Source organism: Trametes versicolor (assembly GCF_000271585.1).
Source record: "Trametes versicolor FP-101664 SS1 unplaced genomic scaffold TRAVEscaffold_5, whole genome shotgun sequence".
In the NCBI taxonomy this organism is placed as follows: domain Eukaryota; kingdom Fungi; phylum Basidiomycota; class Agaricomycetes; order Polyporales; family Polyporaceae; genus Trametes; species Trametes versicolor.
In genome coordinates, this window is record NW_007360325.1 from 1,832,308 (window position 1) to 1,852,206 (window position 19,899).

Below are 19,899 nucleotides of genomic sequence, written 5' to 3' on the forward strand. Positions count from 1 at the left end.
ACCGCTGTGCGCCGCGTACCTGGCCCTCTTCGGGACCGCTGGGCTGGAGAGGAGTTAGGTGGGACGCAGAATGAAATGGGGAAGTGCAGAAGGGCGAACACGTTCTCGAGAAGGCGGGCGCGTGCAGAGCAGCGTATAGGCTGAGGATAGGTGGCCGGTACTTTTGCGTTTTTATGCGTATGCGTGCCCGTCAGGCTCCCGGCAGGCTTCCGTTGCCCCCACTGCCCGGTACCCCCGCCGGCGAGCGTCGAATGCGCCAAAAATACTGCTGGTCTGCAGCCCAGCTCAAACTCCTATACAACATTAGGGGTTAGAACCTCCCCGGGGCGAGCTGAGATCTCCTGCAGCACGCCCGGCCGACCTTCTTGCCATCGCCATCGCCATCGCGAAGACGAAGGCGGAGGGGGGCAGGATGTCGTCACCACGGCGCACCCGGTCCCAGCGCGGCGAGGGGCATCGCGCTCGGTGCGTGAAGCTTCAAGGTTCGCCATCCGCCCGCGTGTGCGGGCGGCGATACGGGTGCAGCACGAGCCCCGCGGCTGGGGTGGGAGGGTGGGAGCGGCGGGGGCTTCGCGCTTCGGGCGTCGAAGATCATGATCCCGAAGCGGGCGCGCAGCTGCGCGGGGTGATGGCGTGCACGCTTGCGAGGACGCGTGGGCCCGCGAGCCGTGCGCGCGCTGGAGCGCGTTGGAGACTTGCCATGGGTACGAGGCTACGAGCGAGGGAGGAGTGGGAGCACTGGTGTTGTTGGGATGTGGTGGATTCAAGTCCGGCGCCACCGGGGTATGCACAGCGATCGTACTGGTGGTCCTGCTCTGCTTTGCTCTGCAGAGGCTCCGAGCCCGAGCGTTCCCAGCGCGAGGCGCGCGGCGCACGGTGCGGTGGTTGAGAAGAGGAGGAGTGGCGCCTGGGCGGACTGTCGAGCCTGAGCCTGAGCCTGCTGTGCTCGCGATTCTCCCGCGCCACCTCCCCCTCGCGGGCACGCTGCTTGCCAAACCCGCGCGAGCGCCGCCGAGCGGTGCACAGTGAACGCATCGCGTAGGCGCAGAGCCGCGTTTCACACCTGGCCTTCCCAGCTTGCTCGCCCCAGGTGTACTTGGAATCGGAGCGCAGCCCCGGGGCGATGTGATCAGCACGGGCGGGGGCGAGTAGGGGTTGCGGCGCGCCGCCGCGGCCGTAGTCCTGCATACAATGAATGCTCATGGATCATCAGCGACGCCGCTACGGTGCTCCCCCGGCAGGGCTGGTATGCAGCGAAGCACGCCCGGGAGCAGATGAGCGGCTGGGCGCGCGGGCGCGGGCGATGATATCAGCGGCGAGCGGAAGGGAAGCTGCGGCACATCTGAATACACGCACGGAGTGCGCGTGCTCCAGTCACCCTCGGCGGACCTCATACGCCCCCTCCGCCCGCGGTGGCCAATAAGCGTTCAGGTAGCTTCAAATTGGCCGGGCCAGATACATGATCACGACCGCTGTATCGCTTGTGGCCCAATCGCTGGCTCGCTCGGCGACTTCGGAGCTCGCTAGGTGCTGGGGAGGCTTTTGAGGGCCCGCAGATAGATGGGCGAGATAGACTGGCTGGCCCGACGGTCGAATAATGTGGCACCCGCCACGCGCCGCGCGCGGTTCACCCGGAGGGGCTGGGTGGGCTGGGTGCACTGAACGGGGGCGTACCGAGCATGCGCGCGGTGAGACTAGCGAGCGAGAGATCTGCGCGCATCAAATATACGTTTACGGGGGATACAGGCAGGGCGGGCGGGCGAGGCGCATCACAGGGGCGCGGCGACGATAGCAGGAGTGCTGATCGGCCTCTTGCAGAGTACGTACGATGTGTGTATCACGAGCTTGAGCGTGCGTACTTACGAACGAGCGAGCACTGTATCAAGCTTGCAAGTGTAAACTTACCGAGGCGGAATTGAAGTTCGGCTGGGTGAGAGGATGAGCAGGAGCACCACCAGGCACGGCGGTGTCATCGACGAGAGCGCACTCGCGAGTCCAGAGTATGTCGTGCCTGCAAAGGACCGATGTATTGCGCGATCGCGACGAGCGTGCGTGTACAGGGAGGATATAAATGACCAAGAAATGAGCACAGGGGGCAGGCAGCGAGCCGATCTACCGACCGCGCATAGGGGCTGAGAGGGAGAGGAAAGCAAGTCCGGTGTGTGCCAGCGATAGCAGCGAGCGATCGAGAGTCCCTCTAGAGCGAATAAGTACGACACGAGGCGTTACTAGGTGGTACATGTACGATAGGTATATGATACGAGTTCGATGCGATGCGATACGATGCGCGTGGAGTGTATGGGAGGTATGGCGGAAGATGCGGGAGAGCGGCGTAGGGGTACAAGGGGGAGGCGGGACGTATGGCGAACTCGTCGACGCTCGCCATAGCAAAGCAGGGGAGGTGGATGCGGGGGTAATTGCGGACCGGCGTGGTATCGAAACAGGGGAGAAAGGCCACATAAGCGGGGACCAACGTACAGCGACGGCATAATAGCACACGATAGGGATATAGAGAGCAAGGAGGAGACCGACCAAGAAGGTGCATGCAGCACAGTGCACGACGTTTTGCGAAGATGAATGTACAAGTCCCGGCGCCCGCGCCGTTGTGCGCGCCGCGGCTACGACGACGATTGACCAGAAGACGACGCGGGCGAACGAGGAGGGATGAGACGAGAGCGGACGGCAGCGGGTGGTGGGGGCGAGGGGGCTTGGAGGGAGGGGACCAGGAGGACGACGAGGAGAGGGACCCGAGTAGCCGGCCGAGGAAATTAGGGGCAAAACAAATACGCTACTTTGATCGGGATTGTCCAAACAAAGAGACACAGAGAGCAGAGCGTCTGTCCGAATCGGGCGAGTGCGGGCGCCACGACTTACGTCCGAGCGCGTCGTTGGGGTCGATGCCGCCCCGCGTTTAGCTGGTCGCAGCAGCCTCGAGTCACGGCGGTAGCAACGAGCGTTCACTGCGGCGTACCGTACCCTGACCCGGACTGAGGTCCCGGCGACGCCGAGTGCTCCGGAAACCGGTACCCGCTCTGATCGTCGTTTCCGGGCGTGAGCACGCGTCCGCTCGGGCTCTGGCTGGGGGCCGCGTGGTGGCTGCCGCTCTGCGCGTAGCTTGCGCTCTGGCTGTACATCGGCGACCCGCCCATGTAGTTGCCACCGCTGCTGAAGAACCCGCCCGGGCTCGTCGAGGAGCCGCCGTGGTGCGGGTGTGCCGAAGAGGGATGAAGCGCGGTCGTACCGCCATACGAAAGGCGGCTTTGGGCATACGAATCGTTGAGACCGTAGGGACTGTGGCCGTGTCCGTGGTGACCGAGGCCCAGGCTGCCAGCAGTCGCGTGGCTGGACGACAGACTCCGGGACATGTTCACCATATGGCGGGTGGATATTTGGTGATTGTGCGGATCGTGGGCGAGGGACTGGAGAGACATGGGGTAGTACAACTGAAGGGTATCCGTGGGCATAGACATTCGGCGGCCGGTGTCGAGAGCAGAAGGGACACCGAGGCCACCCATGCCCGGAGCAGGCATGCCCATGCCTACGCCGCCGCGGGAAGCAAAGGGAGTCGTCGTGGTAGGACCGGCAGTGCTATGCCGCGCGGGCGCGAGGATGCGCCTGCGTGCCTGTGGAAGTTGTGAGCGACGGATCACGCGGAGAATAACATGAGAAAGAACGTACGTTGATCATCCAGTTGGAGACCTGCGACATCGACAGCCCGGTAGCATGGCACAGCTGCTTCTTCTCCTCCTCCGACGGGTAGGGGTGGTCGGAATGACGGTGCAGCCAGTCTTTGAGGAAGTCAGTGACCGGCTTCGGGAGCTTGCCGCGCTTGCGTTGCGGGGGACGGTCGACCATGCTGTTAGGACTGCCGGCGGGTGCTGTCTGAGGGGAGCGGTTGGGCGAGCCGGTGACATTAATCGCGGGGCCGGACGCGCCGGCACCGGCAGACATGGTGGACGCGGAAGACATGCCGAAGTCGGGGGGCGAGTTGGGGAAGTTCCAGTCGCTCTCGGACTTGATACCGTTGGGTGCGCCGAGGCGGGAGGAGGGAGAGCGGTCTGCGGAGTGTCCGGAGATGCGCTGGACGCCACCAAACATAGACTGGGGGCCGCCAATCGAGCTGTGGCGGAGGGAGTCGACGGTGCCGGGGGTCGAGCTCGGGCGGGCAATGGATGCGCCGGACCAGGAGTCGGGATCTGACAGGCCCGAGGGAGAGGCGGCGGAGCGGCTGCTCACGGCGGAGAAGTCGGAGGAGAGCGGGGAGAAACCGAAGGAGGAGGAAGAGGAGAGCGCGGCGCTAGGGAGCGAAGAAATGTCGCTCACAGCAGATCCGGGGTATAGCGTGTCGAGACGCGGCCGCTCTGGCTTGTTGTCTCCCTGGTCGTCGTGGGACGGGAACTGGTAGCCCTGGAGGCCGGACGACGAGGACTGGGAGGTGCGGTGGCCCTGGCCCGGATAAGGCAGGCGGAGACGCGACGCGGGATTCTCCGAGTAGAGGTTGGGGAGGGAGCCGCGGCGAGAGTCGTGGCGGTCGCTGAAGGTGGACGCGAGCGAGGGGAGCTGGACGCGCGAGGAGTCGAGATCGGCGGGGGCGGGGAGGCCGGAAGAAGCGTGGTCTGGCGTGGCGGGATCGGACCAGGGCGAGTCGACGTTAGGGCGGGAGCGCTTGGGGAGGGGAGAGTGCTCGGGGGTAGCGGTGTGCTTGTCCGGACGGGAGTGGAGGCTGCTGTCAGAGGTGGCAGAGCTGGACATGCGGCGCGAGTCGTAGTCAATCTCCCTACGCGCGGCGGGCGGGCGTCAGCGGGGACGATCTCTGCGGCGGACAGGGAAGACGGAGAAGCAGGAGAAGGGGACGTACAGGAGACGGGCGTCGAACGACAGCGGGTCTGTCTCGGAAGACTTGGCGTGCTGCTGGCTGCTGTGGGCGGAAGGGCGGGTGAGCGGCAGATCGCGCAGGAGGAGGAGGGGACAACGCACTCGAGGGCGTACTGGAGCTGGTGGACGTGGTAGGAGTCGATGGCAAGGGGGTCGGGGAAAGAAGGGGAGCTGTCGACGGGGAGCGTGTCGATCATTGAAAAGCAAAAGGGAGGCGGGGCGGAGGCGGTAGACGACGGCGGCGGCTGCGGGGTCCCCAGCGAGCGACGGCGAATAAGACAGGTGTGGTATAGCCTAATGGAGAGCTCGAATATTTAATTAAGTCGCCTCGATCGCCGTGAGCTCGCGTCCGTGGTGTCGTAGGGTGGCAGTAGATCGAAATTCCATTCTGCCTCTGCACGCGCCCTATTTATCCTTCCCTGTCATCGCTTTCCTCTCCCAAACCTTGCGGGCCCTGCTTCCCTTTCCGCACGCCCTTCTTCCAATCATCGCTCGCTTCCGCTCCTTCGGGTCGCAGACAGGTACCGCGTACCCGAGCCAGATGGCTGTGCTTTCCCCCCGCCTGCAATTAATCATATCTCCAATCCTCCGATCTCGTCCAACAAACACCCGTCAACAGGAGAGATTTCCCCAGATATTCCCTCCGCTTTTCCCACCTGCAAACCTTGTTCCCGATGCGTCCCATTTTAATTACCGCGAACTCCCGGCCGCCCTCCGCGGGCCGCCGATCTACACATTGTTTTTCGCCCTCTCTTCCTTTCCTGGCGCCGCACTTCCTGCCTCGCTTGCCGCCGCCGCCGCCACCATCAGCGCAAGACGAGGACGAGCGCGTCTCCTCCGGTGAGCAGCGTACATCCTCCGTCGTCCACACACTGCCCCAGCGAGCGTGAGTTTAGGACCCCCGCCCTCCCGACGTGCTCGTACGCGCCGACAGGCACGGCGCTGCGCGCGCTCCGTGGTTCTGCACAGTGCCTCCTGCACCGGGCGGAGGAGGGTCGGCCGGGGAGGGCTTGCGAAGTGCCTTCTTCGAGGACGTATTACGGCCGGGAATGGGCATATTGCTAGCGCCCGGGCTGCTTACCACACCTTCGAGGCCCTCGCTCTCCGAGAGCCCGAGTCGCTCCCAGGGTGCGAGTCTGAGCGAAATCGCCTGGGAGCGGCCCGCTGATTCGCCCCCTCCTCCACTGTATCGCGCGCTGCATTGCATTTGCATTCCAATTCGATGGCGCGCGCGAGGCGATATTGACTGGCGAGGAGTCCCGTGCATCCGTGATGTCAGGCCAGCCGCGGAATTCGTTTTGTGCTGGCCTGCGCACCCCGGCGACCTTGTCGAGATGGCGGGGTGGCCGTGTATGGGAAAGACGAGCTTACGGTCTGCGCTTGCCCTCGAACGCGTCGGAAGGACTCAGGCACGCACGCCCACGGTGCGTCCCTGGCGGTGGCTGGAGGGGGAGAGGAGGAAGACCGGGGACTGTGATGGGCCCGCTTGCTCGCCTCCAGATCCGTCTTCCATTCATCCCATCTCGTCCGCGCCGGCCACCGCTCCCACCGCCCTCCTTCGCGCGTCCCGAGCAGCCCACCGGCCCAGACCGCCGCCCCTCCAGCTTGCCCGCGCAGAGGAGCAGCTTCTGGGGAGAGATGTGCGCACCGGCTGCTCCACAAACAGCCGTGCTTTCTCCGCTTCCGGCCTCGACGCGATCCTCCCCGCGCCTACCTGAACTTTGTACAGAGCGCTTCGACGCGCACCGCCCAGGGGGCCCATCGCGCACAGGGATGTGCATCGATGCCCACAAGAACTACCTCCGGTCGCGCGCGACACAGCTCCCACAACCAACAGGGCAAACTCCGCGTCTCCTCGACGAGCCGACGCCGCCGCCGTGCAGATCCCCTCCGGTATCGCCAGAGCCCATCGCGCCCGTCCCCCTGCACATCGCGCGCATCACAGCGGGGTGTCGCCGGGGGCGCGCTGTGGCGACTCCGAGGCGAGCCAAACGCGAGTACTGTTTGTCGCCAGGCCCATGACGCGCGCCGGCGGTCTACATCGACGTCGTCGGCGCGGGCTGTGCGTCGTGCCGCCCCTGCGTCCAACCTGCAATGTCGCGATGCCATGGCAGCCCATCTCGCGCTGCAGAAGCAGAAGCTGGCGGCGAGATCATATCATGAGCATATCATGTCGCGCGCATCCCGTCCCACGGCTCACCAGCTCACTCCCAGATCTGCGTCTGCGATGCGCTGTCTGGGCTGTCGCGCGCAGACAGACGTGCCAATGCCGCCGTCTGTCGGTGTCGCTTGTCTGTACAGCGGAGCCCCTGCTGTTGTTGGTGCTTCATGCCTGATCACGCTCGGGCTGGGATTCGCGGTGCGGAACGCAGCTGCTGCCGCCCGCTCGGCGATCTCTCTATTCTCCGATGGCAGCACGGCCGTGCTCCCTCTTACCCTCGCACAGTGGGCGTCCGCCGTCAAGGATTGTGTTGCCGGTGCTGTGTACCCGGAGACGTCCTGCGACCACGACGTGCACCAAGACACCTCGAAGGCGGGCGCGTCCTCGCCAACATCCTGCGCACGTACGGCGGAACGCCTTCCGCTCGAGCCCTCATCTTCCGCCCGGGCGCAGATGTGAGCTATGGCACGGACGCAGCTCGGCTCAGGGATATGAAGAGAGCTGCATCAGACCCATGGGTGCCCGCTGATAGATTGCGGCCTCACGCGCGCACGCACGGCTCGATGTGCACACAGACGACAGTACCCGTGGGCTGCCCTCAATGGGCCTCATTGCTCCCGCGGCGCGTGTGAGCGCGGTGTGCCTTGCTCTCTGTCGGCGGAGCGCTGGGCGAACGAGAGACGGGCAGGCGCGCTGCTCTCTGCGGCCGGAAGGGGTCTCATGCGCACTCAAGCTCGGGCGGGGCGCGCGGCGTGTGGTCTGGGGTGCAATGCACTATACAAGGCAGAGGCGCGTGCACGGGTACGAGAATCAGGTGCGTGAGCGAGTGGGGGTTGTGTGTCCCAGGGCCGCCGCGCTCGCTTGGGCAGCCGTCCTCGGGATCCCGATTCCTGTGTGCTGCTCGGGTGGGCGGGATGTCGGCACTGGGCAGGGGCGCGGGAGGGATCACGCGTGCGATGCAGCCCGTTAATGAAAAGCGGATCCCCCGGGGTATCCGGATGGCGCATTTCATTTCGGCGCACGCGGGCGCTGGAGACGGGGACGGTGGGTGCACTCTATCTTCCCGCTGCAGGTCTATTTCCGCGGACGCTGATTGATGCTCGTTGTATTTATTTTACAGGACGGGCCACATGCGTATGTACCAAGAGCGCGTACGGCGCGTGGGTCGCTGGCCAGCCCAGCCCAGAGCGAGTGAGTCCGGGGTATCGACGCGCCGCGCCGACGGGAGCACTCGCGCTTCTGCAGCTGCTGGGGGGTGATCTTCCGCGTTTGGGACCGGGGCTTGTGGGCTGCGCCCCTCGCGGTGCGCTTGCGCCCGGTGTGGGTCGCTGGGTGGGTTCTGTAGGGTTGGGTGTTCCCACGGAGAGCCCGGGGCGGGGTCAGAAAGAAAAAGAGATCGCAGGCAGAATGCGCATCCGGGCGCGCGTGCTGGGCCGAAGAAGATGTACAAGGTAAGGTGAGTATACGGGTGGCAAGATGGAGGGGGCGGCGCGGCGGCCGCAGCGCACCCGGCCGCCCGGGTCCTTGGTCTTCGGCGTTTGCGTTCGCGCGTTCGAGGAAGTGATGCGGGGTGACAAGTATGAATGAATGCATAGTGGAGTGGCAATGGAGGCAACGCAGGATCAGAGCAGCGCAGTCTCCTGGGACGGAGGCGCGCGCCCGCGGGATGGGAGCCGGCGGTTAGGGGGCGGATGGGGAAGGCGCGAAGGCTGATGCGGGCGATGGCGATGGGGACATTGCACATCGCACTGTGCAGATGGGAGGCGGAAGAAGCAGGCGTGTTCCGGAGGTGAGTCGTGCGTTGAGTGGGTTGCCAGATTGGGCGGGCGTCGGATCGGTGGGCGGATTAATATTGATGGAGATGCACTCGGGTGACGGATGGATCATGGGCGAGATTGGGTTGCATTGAGGAGCTTGAAGTCAGGTGTGGGTGTGGGCGCAGTGCGAGGAGGACGGGGCGTTATACGCGGGGAGTGGGCGTCGCAGGCACAGATGGGGCGGGCGTGCGACTCCGAGGCTGATTTGCCGGTTCAGGAAGGGATTATGGTTGGATGCACCGGCCGCGGTGTGATGGCGATAGCTGCAGGTTCAAGCTTGCTGATCCACGTTCGTTCCTTCGCTCGGTGAGTGCGTGCGATTGGGCGTGACTGGGACTGACGCGGTGCTGCGCAGGTACGCGGGTGTGACGGTATAATGAAGTCAATGAACGCCTCGAGGGTGCGCTGGCCGTCGAGTGTTCGCGAGCGGTGACCGCGGCTGGCGAGCACGATGACAGAGGGGCGGTGCCGGCTGCGACGGAGGACGCGGGGCCTGCGAGGCGTTCCTGTATGCTGTCCGGTGGCCCACTGCAAAGGCTGGTGAGTCGCCGGATTTGTGTTGTGAGCGTCAGCGAGGATGTTCTGCGCGACAAGTGGGCGAACGGGGCGGCGCACTTCTCTTCCTTTGTCGGCGCGGGCGCTGAAACGCGCTCTCGCGCACCTAGGGTCCGCTTCTGGCAGGGAAGGTGCGCTTCTGTTCGTAGGAGAGGAGGGGCGCGCCATCTTGTTTCGCACAGATCCTGGCCGGGTTCGCTGCTTCCATTGGCAGTGATCATCAGTGCACCCCATCAGCTCGCTGTCTGCCCCCCAGAGCGAGTGCGCTATGGAGGGGACCCACGCTCGAGGTGTGGCTCTGGCGTTTCCTCGTGGATGTGTGGAGTGTCGCGCGGACGTCGCGACGTGCTTGTCTGTGTTGCCGGCGGAGCTGGACGGGGCGTGCTGGCCCGGGACGGCTGTGGGACTGCTTGTGTTATGGCCCGGGACGTCAGTGTGCTGGATCTGGGAGGGTGGATGCAATCTGTCCTTGTTGGTGTGCAAGTGGAGCGTCTGTTCTGCTGGAACGCGAAGCGCGGTTCTTGCAATAAACTGTCAGGCGTGGGCACGTCCGTGTCAGATTGCCTGGCCCGGTCGGGGTGTTCGGCAGAGCAATGTTCGGGCTCGGCGCTCAACGGAGAAAGAAGGAGGGCGGCTCGATTGGGTTTTGACCGCGGCGGCGGGGGATGCGCCCCATCTTCTCACCGCTCTGACGAACTTTGGGCCCCCTATCCGCGTCTGCTGTGGTCAGAGAGGTCAGAACGTCTGGTCCGCCCGCAATACAAATTGACGACGCCGAGGACGACGGTGGTGCCGTCAATATTATGGCGGTGCGCATGGCTGCCGGTGCATTCGATCCGGGCCGCGGGGTGCAAGCATCCATCGGCATTGCCGAGTCGACCGACTTCGGGCTGCCCATGTCCATATGTGCGACGAATAATATCACCATCTTCAACTGTTCGTCCCTGGGCGCTCGACCTCTCTTGTGTGTCTGTTCTATCCTCGTACTTGTTTGCGTTTGCTGACACGCGCATATCGCACCCCCGTAGCACGCCGTCCTACGGTCTCAACAGGCCAGACGTGCTGCGCCTATGCCGTCGTCCATGCCGGCACGCTCTCGAGTCTGAACATACTCAATCGACGGGGGAATCTCCCCCTCCCTCGTTCTCCGCGATTATCTAAGCCGGGATTTCATCCCATCGTGCCCCCCTAACCGCACCTTGAATCACCGGCGACGATACCCACCAAGTCGTCATCCAGCCGTGACAACATACGGCACCCCACGCACCGTACGGTACTACCACCCCATCTCGCCCGAGTAGTACGTTCGCACCCAATCGCATTTCTACCGTACTTCGCTGCACACCTGCATTATTTCTCACACGACGAGCCCGCAGGCGCACTCCATCGCATGCTCGTCGCCCCGCCCCCTCCCGCGACGCCACATCTCGTGCTGCACCGGCCCCCGTGAGAACCCGGGTGTCGACACCATCGAAATCTATGCGTCCATGCCAGCATCCCCGCAGCGCCCGCCCGCCCCCGCGTGCTACGTGCCACGGTAACAGCAAAAATGGGGGCGCGACCCTCCGAGTCCGAGCGCGGGGCGAGCAGCGTCGCCGAACTCGGCCTAGTGCGCCCGGGTCGAGCCCACTAATCGGGTCCTGCCAATGCGCCGCCGCCCCCTCCTCGAGTTGGGACGCCGGCGAGCCCACCGCCTCGCGACGATCCACCGTCGAAGCGGACGGCTGTCTGCTAAGTACTGAACCCTGGGGCTTCGCGGCGAGATCAGCGGGCCGAGCCCTGTGCGGCCCTGTTCCAGCTGTCCGCGAGGGCGGCGGCATCTGCGCAGCGTACCCTGACTGGGGCCTTGCGGGGCGACTGGCGGCTGCGGACGAGGACGGGTGCGGGTGCGTCGCTCTCCGGGCTCGCCGCTGCTGTTTCGTTCTCACCTACCGTCGATGTTCAACGGGAGCGACGGTGGCGAGCAGGGTCGCTAGCTGGAAGCTGGGCCCGCCGCTGGGGAGACTTAGCTTCGCCTCGGCCGTGGACTTGGCGCAACACCCCCGGTGCGCTCGCACACGCCATCTGGCTGCTCGTAAATGCTGCTTCCCTGCGCTGGGGCCAATCTACATCCTTTCGGACACGCATACGCCCCTTCAGGCGGGAGACCCGATTTAGGCACGGAGCTCAGACTCAGCGACGAGGGCCACCATATGCGACTCATGCGCCTCGTGTGAGGTTCTCCGAGGGCGTCGTGCAGATGATGATGGGGGTGCGCCGCCGCTCGGGTGCATGGGCGCGCGCGGACCCGGATTTTCTGACAGGACGGAGGCGCTGGAAGGCGGGAGGGCGGATTGGGCGCGGCGGCACGAGGAGGCTTCGCTGCCGGGCCTGTTTGTGTCGTTGTGGATGCTTGGAAGGGTATGTACAGGTTTTCGGGGCCGGGGGATATCTAGGGTGTCCGACGGCGACGGTGTGTATGCACGCGCACGACGGGGACGATATAGTGCACTCGTACGCGTTTTTTCGAGCATGGGGACTGCTAAAGTGGGGCAGTGTTGCCACCGCACAAATAAATCGATTTAACACGGACACAGCAAGACAGCGCTAAATTGCGACGGACGGAATAACTGAGAGCAACAGGACCACAAAGCGAGAACGAGATGCCACTGCGTAAGGATATAGTCCGCGGTGTGAGCCGAGAGGTACGACGACGTATGGTGTAGTAGATGTGTAGAGTACATGTGTGCGAGAGATCTTCGTGAGCGGAAATCGTGAAACCAGGCTGGGCGCGCGAGGCGTCTGAAACGCACCCTCGCCCTGTATCAGCGTGAGGCAGGTCGCCGCCCTGCTCGGCGGTGGCAATTAGGCTGGCGGGGTGTGTCGAACCTATCTTGAGGAGTGGTAATCGGCCGGACCAGAGGGGAGCGGAGGAGAACCACCGCCGTGTGGCCCACCCACACTCCACCTTCCGCGTCGCCCACAGAGCCAACATGGGCTCGCACCGAGACAACGTAGAGTTAGCATGCCGCCGTCCCCGCCCTGCATGCGGCGGCACCACACGGCCCCTTCCCGCCACCACTCCTGCGGGAGGGGACCGTCGGTGCCCATCAGTCAGACTAGCTCGCCTCTGCACCCGCGCCCGCACCCACGCCCGCGGCTTCGCGCGCGCCCCCTCCGCCCGAGGCGCCGAACACGCTCCGGAGCAGCTTCTCGGCCTTGTCGCGCTCCTTGCGCTCCACCTCGACGCCGTCGAGCAGCCGGATGTGCGGGCACGCGCGCATGACGAGCCCGCGGTACGCGAGCCGCCCCACGTACGCGTCGTCGGGCAGGTCCCGCCGGAACTTCGCGTCCAGCTCGCGCCAGAGCTGCTCTTGGCGGCCGCGCTCGCGGACGTGTGGCCGGTCGACGTCGTGCTCGGCGTCCGAGGGCGACTCGCCGGAGGCTTGTGGCGGGAGGGAGACGGCGCTGGGGGAGGTCGAGGAAGACCCGTGCCGGGCGGTTGAGGACGGGTGCGATTGTGAAGATGGACCCGAGCCTGAGCTCGGGGCTTGTTGTTGTTGGCTGTGGGGCAAGTCTTTTTCCGATCCTTGGAGTGCGGATCTTCGTGGACCTTGGCCAGACCCGGGGGCTGGAGGGAGTGCTGTAGTCTCGGAGGGGCGATTGCCATCCGACGGCTGCAGAGCCCCTGGAAGGTCCTTAACGAGGAGAGGTAGATACCAGCCAAGGGTGCAAGGGTTCATCCTATATCCACAGGAACAAGGAGGTGAGTATGGTCCGACGAAACAACAGTGCGGAACAGGTTAAAGTGGCCGAGCTTCTGTACGCCCTCACGTGCGTGATGCTGAGAGCTTTCGATAGCCTATTGCCCACGCCACAAACGCGCCCCGCAGGCGTCGGTTATAACGCGCGCGATAGGGCTCGTGTAGGGAGCGAAGCTGGCGAACAAGGCGAGGAAGACTTGCCTGAAATCGATCATCTCCATGTCCTTCATGCCCCGAAGGACCCGCACGAGCTGCTTCGCGCCCTTGATCCGCGAACCGATGATCGTCAGCTTGCGCAATCGAATGAGGCCCTCGAGAGGACTCGGGTCCTCGAGGAAGTTGTAGTTCAGGTTCAGGACGCGCACATTGGGCACCGTCCGCGCAAAGTCGGTGGGGAGCGTAATCAGCCGACACGCCGCTAGTTCGAGATAGACGAGGTTGTAGCACGGCTCAGACAAGAAGCCAGGCTTGAGCGGATTCCCTGGGAAAACAGAAGCCGGCGGGAAGGATGGACGGATTGGTCAGCAACCGTCAACCCCGCGAACACGCGCAAGGCACTCGTCCGGAAACACCCACCAGACAGGTACAATCGCTTTACGTCGCGCACATCCCGAATCGAGACCGTCCTGTGCACAACCCCGTCAGTAGCAGCACGTCCCACTCTGTTGGCAGACTCACAGCCCACCGCGCCCGTTCTGATTTCGCAGGCTGAGGTTCTCCAGCTTCGCTAACCGGTAGGCTTTCACGATCGTGCCGAGCGAGTTGTTGTCCGCATATAGAGTACGAAGGTTCGGGAAGGGCGCCGCGTTCAGCGTCTGCAGTCGATTCCCACTCACGCGTAAGATTCGCAGGCGCGACATCACCACTTCAGGCTCTAGTGCGCCCAGAGAGTTGTTATCTAAAGGAGGTCACGGCATCAGCGTTCAGCGTACATAACCATATCTGTCACCGGAGGCAGCGAAGATCAAGCGCAGCCCACTAGCGAGCCTTCCTGATGCAGCCCGAGTGACGTCGTGGAGACTTCAATGAGAACGAATATGTCTGCCCGTACTCACCGAGATTGAGCGCGACAAGTGACGGGACTGATCCCAGCCCGCCGACGTCGTTTATCCGATTTTGGCTCAGGTTCAACATCTCTAGCCGAGTCCTGTCCAACAGCAACATAATGAAAAGTGCCGTTAGTAGACGTGATAGATGAGCGAGCGCCCGTCAAGGGTCTAAGGTACTTCCGCCGCTAGGCGACGAAGCTGCACGCACCATTTGTACTCGTGCAGGTCGAGCTCCCGGATTTCATTCGCCTGCAGGCTGAGCTTGATTAGCCCGTCCATCTTCTGCAATCCGTCCACGCTGTCGATGCGGTTGCCATCAGCACGCAATTCCCTGAGGTGGCGGAGACACTCTAGTTCTGAAAACAGAGTAATGAAGATCTGCACTGGTGTCAATCAAAGCGGTGGGGGCACACGTACGACGGAGGGAATCGATCTGGTTATGGCTGATGTCGAGGTTCTCGAGGTTGAGCAGGTGGCTGAAGGACGTGACTCCGGTGAGGCTATTGTGTGGCAAACGTCCACCGGTTTTTTAGCAGAACACCTAGCGGTCAGAACGGGGGCAAACGTACAGATTAGACGCGACGGAAAGTGTCCGCACGCTGCCCGGGACGCCGCTGAGCCAGGCCAGCTGGTTAGAGTTCCTGTGGATGCCACACCCCGTCAGCGGTCCGCCGGCAACCCCAAATTTTGTTGCGCGCGCATCGTCGCATAGTGCATCAAACACCGTCGGAAGAGGCCCTTCCGTCCGTGCGTGCGTCTCATGTCACTTTGCCATGAGAACCCACGCCCGAAGGTTTGGGCTCAATGCGCGACGGCACTCCGCAGCCCCTGCGCCGTGCGGCACGATGCAATAGAGTGGAGATACTCACAGCGACAGCGAGTCTAGCCGGGGCAGGAACTCCTTCAGCCGCGCGGTGCTGTCCAGGTTGCGGTGCGAGAGGTCGATCGAGCTGAGCTCCTCCCAGTACGGCTCGAACGGCTGCACGTCCGTGATCACTTGCACCAGCCGGTCGTGCGCCACCCCGAAGCTGCATTCAGTCAGGAACGTCGCGTTCCCACTGGTGCCCCGCGGAGTCGGAGGCACCCGCGACGAAACGCGTCGCGGGCCAGACCGCATGGGCGAGTCCGCCGCCCCCGGTCCAGTGCTAGGCCGGCGAGGCGGTAGAGGCTGGAGTTCGGCCGTGGGCGGTCGGGAGGCGGAGCTAGCTTTCGAGGGCGAGTCGTCCTCGAAGTCTGCCGGGAGTCAGCTGATAGCCAGAGGCGATGCAAGAGGATTGGAAGCCTACCGTCATCCCCCAAGTCGTCGAGCATGTTGGCGATGCGTTTCGACCTCGCTGAGGGAACCAACACTGCGCTGCCACTAGCTTCCCCTACTGCTCTTGACCCGGATGCGAGCGGACTGTCATCATCGCCCACTGCAGACACGTCCGGTGTGGGAATATTTCGCCCTACGCCAACGATAGGCCCCTCGCGCTTTCCGTCCGAAAAGCTCACCGACCGGCGGTGACCCAGTTTCGTGGCGGGAGTGTAGAAGCGACTACGACCAGGATCCTTGAGGGCCGAGACGGGCGTGATGCTCGCGCTCTTCAGTACCGACCGTGGAGCGGGAGTGGGCGCCATTCCACTCGCAGAGCGGCTAGGAGGATTGGGCGTCGCCAACACGCTGGCATGCTGAGAGGGACGGGCCGCAGGAGCGAGGTACTGGGGAGGGGTGTCGTCGAATGCGGGCTCTGCGGTATGTTCGTCGTACTGTCTAGTGTCCTGAGGCTCCAGCGGCAGGTCGATCGTAGCCGTCGGCACCATACCCTCCGTGTCCTCCCCCTCGTCGTCGGGCACGGTATCGTCCGTGTATCCCGAGAACTCGTCCATCTGCTCTTCATCCTCCGCAGGCATCGCCGGGATGTAATCCTGCGAGGGGCCGTCAGTCGAGAACGACGTCAGCTCGGCTTCTTCTGCGTCCTCGACCTCGGACTCGCCGAGGACCTCGAACCGGCTCTTCTCTATATCCATGTCCATCTCCGAGTTATCGAGGAACATGGACTCCTCTTGCTCCTCCCCCTGGGGTTCGACCGCCGCATCGCGCTCCTCGGAATCGTCCTCGCGCAGGCTCTCGATGTCGCGAAACGGGTCCTCGCTGTTATCCCCCTCGTACTCCTGCGTGACGTGCTCCTCTACCTCAGACATCGTCCCGGTCGCGAGCGCGGTAGCTTTCACCCAGCGCATCATCACGCGATCGAATACCATCTTGCCTACGCGCTCCGGGAGGGCGGGCACGTCGTTCGGCGTGATGTGCGTGATTTGCTTGGGGCCCGCGTGCTTGACGAATGACTCGGTGCTCCCGACCGTTACGGTGGTGCCCGACGCGGTGCTCGAGGACACGAAACGTGTGAGATCGGCGTTGCGTCCTGTTCGGAGGGACGAGGTGGGATATGCCGGGGCATCGCCTGAGGGCGGAGCGAGCAAACCAGGGCTCGCCTTGATGGGAGACGGCGGCGCCGTGGACGTCGAGGCAGACACGAGTCGCACAGGTGGCGCAGGGAACTGTCCGAGTACATGTGAGGACTCGAAAGACAAACGGGTGAAGTCCTCAGCGAGGTCTTTCGCAGCATCCGCGATGGACTCTGCTGTCGCTACCCGCTGATGTCGTGGCGACTTGCGCGGACTCGCTGCAGTCCTCTCTCGTTGCTTTCCGCGCGACGTGCTTGTGACGCGGTTAACCGTGGTAGAGGTGCGGCGCATTTGCGCCTGAGAGCTCGAGAGCTGGCGGGGCCGGCTCTGAATGACAAAGTCGCCTCCGCGTGTGCGCAGAGATGGGACGGTGGTATCCGCCGAGATCGCGGATGCTTCTGTGGTGTCATCGCCTCGCAAATGGGAGGCCTCCGTGTCTCCGGAGAAGATCCTCTTGGAGCCCTTCATGTCGCTCCGGATTTGCGCCATGAGGCTGGCGGCCTGTTGGCGGAAGGCCAGGGATGAATATGTCGACTGTTTCCCGGAGGAGAGGGTCCCGGCGGGCGAAGGATCTCTACTGGAGCCGTTGTCGGGCACAGTAAGGAATGAGGGACGTCCTAGAGCGCGAAATATTCAGGATCCCCGACAAGAATGAGCAGGGGTTGTACATACTTAGAGGCGGCTGGACCTCTTCTCTAGGTTGTTCCTCTACCTCCGGGGATTCCTGGCGATCCGCCGCAGGTGACTTTGCTGTCGCGACGGTAGACACGGTAGAGAAATCGCGGGCCTTCCTGATCTGCTCCATTAAGTTCCGCGACTCCCCCACGTAGTCTTTACGCGACTCAGGGCGGATAATGATTGCGGCACCATCTCCCTTCTCGCTGCTATAGTCACTGGCGGGGCTGAGCTTGATACGCTTCGCACTTCGTAGACGGGTGAAGCTGGTTTCAGCGACAGGTGAGAGGCCGGATGGTGTGGACTGGCGGGATCCTTGGGTGGCCGCAATGCCCTCCCCGGATGGCGTGTTCACTGCGATAGAGTCGACCATGGCGGAGAGGTGGTCGCGCGTGAACGTGTCATACTGGAACTGGAAGAGCCGGAGGCGGGGGTCTGTAGGCGGAGCGTTGAGATGTCGCGCGGCCACACCAGGCCCAGGAGTACTCGTTGCTTCTGGAACGGGGCCGGCCGGATTGAATGGGCTAGGACGGGGAACGGAGAATGTGAACTGGCCGTGTGCGCCCTCCGCCTCAAGCCCATCGTTCATCAATATGCTCCCGATGGAGTTCGGCATTTCCTCTTCGTCTGCTTGGGCTAGTGAGTGATCAGATGGAGGAACATAGACTTGGGAAAGGCGCGAGGGCACGCTGGGGGCGGCAGTGGTAGCTCGAAGAGATGGTGGGGGTAGTGATGAAGAAGGATGCGGCGGCGATGGAGGCTCAAACATTTTCTCGAGGGCGAGAGGACTGAAGAAATCCTTGACGAGGGCTTTCTTGTTGCGGCCCGGGGTTTTGGGCAAGAGCGGGGCCTGAGGCATCTCCTCGCGGACGATGAAGGTGCCGACGGAATCGCCGGACTTGGACGCGTCGGACGGCGAGCAAAGATCATTGTTGCGCACCAGGACGGAGCCTAGGGGTTGAGTGAGGGAGAGGTCGGAGCCAGAGTGCGCAGAGTCGATAGACTGTTCTTCATCTTGCCAATCGACCCATTCGTCGACGTCTGCGAGCTCATCGGTGAGCCATGCCGGCTTAGGCTGTCCGCTTGCCATAGCCCAAAAGGGAGCACAACTGAAAGGCAAGGGAGGACAGCCAGGGAGCGTGCAGGTAGGAGGAGGGAGGAGGAGCAGGTCGACCCCCATCTCTCCGTCCTCCGCCACTCAACCCCCCGCGTTCAGTCACGTGACCGCGGTTCACGTTGACATACGCATCGCCCAAATCGGGCACTGCGCCCTCCTGGACCTCGGCGACACTTCCGACGCATTCAGCTTCGGTTTCAAGAGCCTCAGCTGTAACACGAGAAACCGAGAGCATGAGCTTGTTGCTCGCGTGCCGATGTGGTGAACGCACACCCCCGGTCCCGCTGCCTCTGCATGCAGTGTCCTTGAATCCTCGGTGTTGCCCTGAGCCCTCATCCTCTTTTCGGCGCCATCATCATCTCTCTAACACTCCCATCAGCCTCTTTGGCCTCGAGAACCCCTGGAGAGCACGCAAGGTGGGTACAAGAGCCTCTTGCTTTCACTGTGCACCCGATATCCCGGGATCAAGCCTAAGAAATATGGTGAAAACCTCATTTCACCGGGTTTAGTGGTGCAAAGTTGAGGGTGGTGATCAATATCTTCAATAGTAATTTAAAGTGGTCCCTTATAAGGCAATTGCCAGATTTGGAAACACATTATGTCTTGCTGCGTCCTGCAAAGCAGGGGGACTTCCTGGAGGCTTCAAGTGGGACATTGTCATAGTGTATATACCTGTAGATGTGTACGAGAAGTTCTAGTATGCAAAGAGCTACACTGCTGTACACAATTCTTGTGTGATCCGGATGGGGTAGCCGGCTGCGTAGGCCCAAGTGTGTGACCAGGTGGAAAGGGGCAGAAATGCACTGGAAAAAACCGGTGCAGTAGGTCACATGGAAAATAGATGGTCAGACAGGAGGATCCCACATGGCTCCCCTGGTGAGACGGTTCCCGCCAACGGAATCCACCAGTATCGCCGTGTGGCGGCGCGGGTGCTCCGGCGCTTAGCAGGCACATGTTATGCTCTGTGCGCACCTCCGCTCTGAACTCCGGAATTCCCACGCTTCGGACTCCGTACTCCGAGTTCCCGCGCTCCGGACTTCATACTCCGACTTTCCCGCACTCCGGAACTCCGGATTTCATGTGTACGTTCCCTTACGATTGCATCATTCTTTCATCATCTTGTCCTTTAACAATAAGCTCTATTGTCTTTGTCCCCGGACTCCGGAACTCCGGAATCTCCGAACTCCGGATTTGATATTCCTTACACTCTTATTGTCTTCCTTAACAATAAGGTTCTGTTCCTTAAATACGCGCCCGGAATGCCGTAGTACCTCAGTTCGGATATCTCGTTACCCCTCTTGTTACCCATCCCATTTACCCCCTCGCTACCTTCTGTTTACCTTCCTTCACGCTACCTCCCTTGTCAATCTATTCCCTTGGTCTACCTCTGTTCCGACCTCCGAACTCCGACCTTCCTAATCCGGTAACTCCGAGCCTACAAGCTCCGGAACTCCGGACT

The 19,899-nt window shown here is 62.9% G+C and overlaps 3 protein-coding genes across 3 annotated transcripts; 1 reads left to right on the forward strand and 2 right to left on the reverse strand.

The window, feature by feature from the left end:
- Positions 1-2,957: 2,957 nt before the first annotated feature.
- On the reverse strand, positions 2,958-5,072 carry TRAVEDRAFT_46929 (uncharacterized protein; the record flags this gene model as incomplete). The annotated part of the gene is made up of 4 exons (XM_008039244.1): positions 2,958-3,623; positions 3,679-4,777; positions 4,859-4,918; positions 4,978-5,072. The coding sequence occupies 4 exons, from the start codon at positions 5,070-5,072 to the stop codon at positions 2,958-2,960; spliced, it is 1,920 nt and encodes a 639-aa protein (XP_008037435.1).
- A 2,069-nt stretch (positions 5,073-7,141) lies between these two features.
- Positions 7,142-7,495, forward strand: TRAVEDRAFT_46930 (uncharacterized protein; the record flags this gene model as incomplete). Its single annotated transcript, XM_008039245.1, has 1 exon — positions 7,142-7,495. One exon carries the CDS (start codon positions 7,142-7,144, stop codon positions 7,493-7,495), a length of 354 nt encoding a protein of 117 aa, XP_008037436.1.
- Positions 7,496-11,963: 4,468 nt separating this feature from the next.
- Positions 11,964-18,413, reverse strand: TRAVEDRAFT_71629 (uncharacterized protein; the record flags this gene model as incomplete). The annotated part of the gene is made up of 11 exons (XM_008039708.1): positions 11,964-13,131; positions 13,335-13,632; positions 13,728-13,777; positions 13,830-14,049; positions 14,207-14,298; positions 14,409-14,556; positions 14,618-14,700; positions 14,770-14,841; positions 15,070-15,433; positions 15,487-17,265; positions 17,321-18,413. 11 exons carry the CDS (start codon positions 18,411-18,413, stop codon positions 12,507-12,509), a joined length of 4,824 nt encoding a protein of 1,607 aa, XP_008037899.1. The 3' UTR covers positions 11,964-12,506.
- Between the last annotated feature and the right edge of the window lie 1,486 nt (positions 18,414-19,899).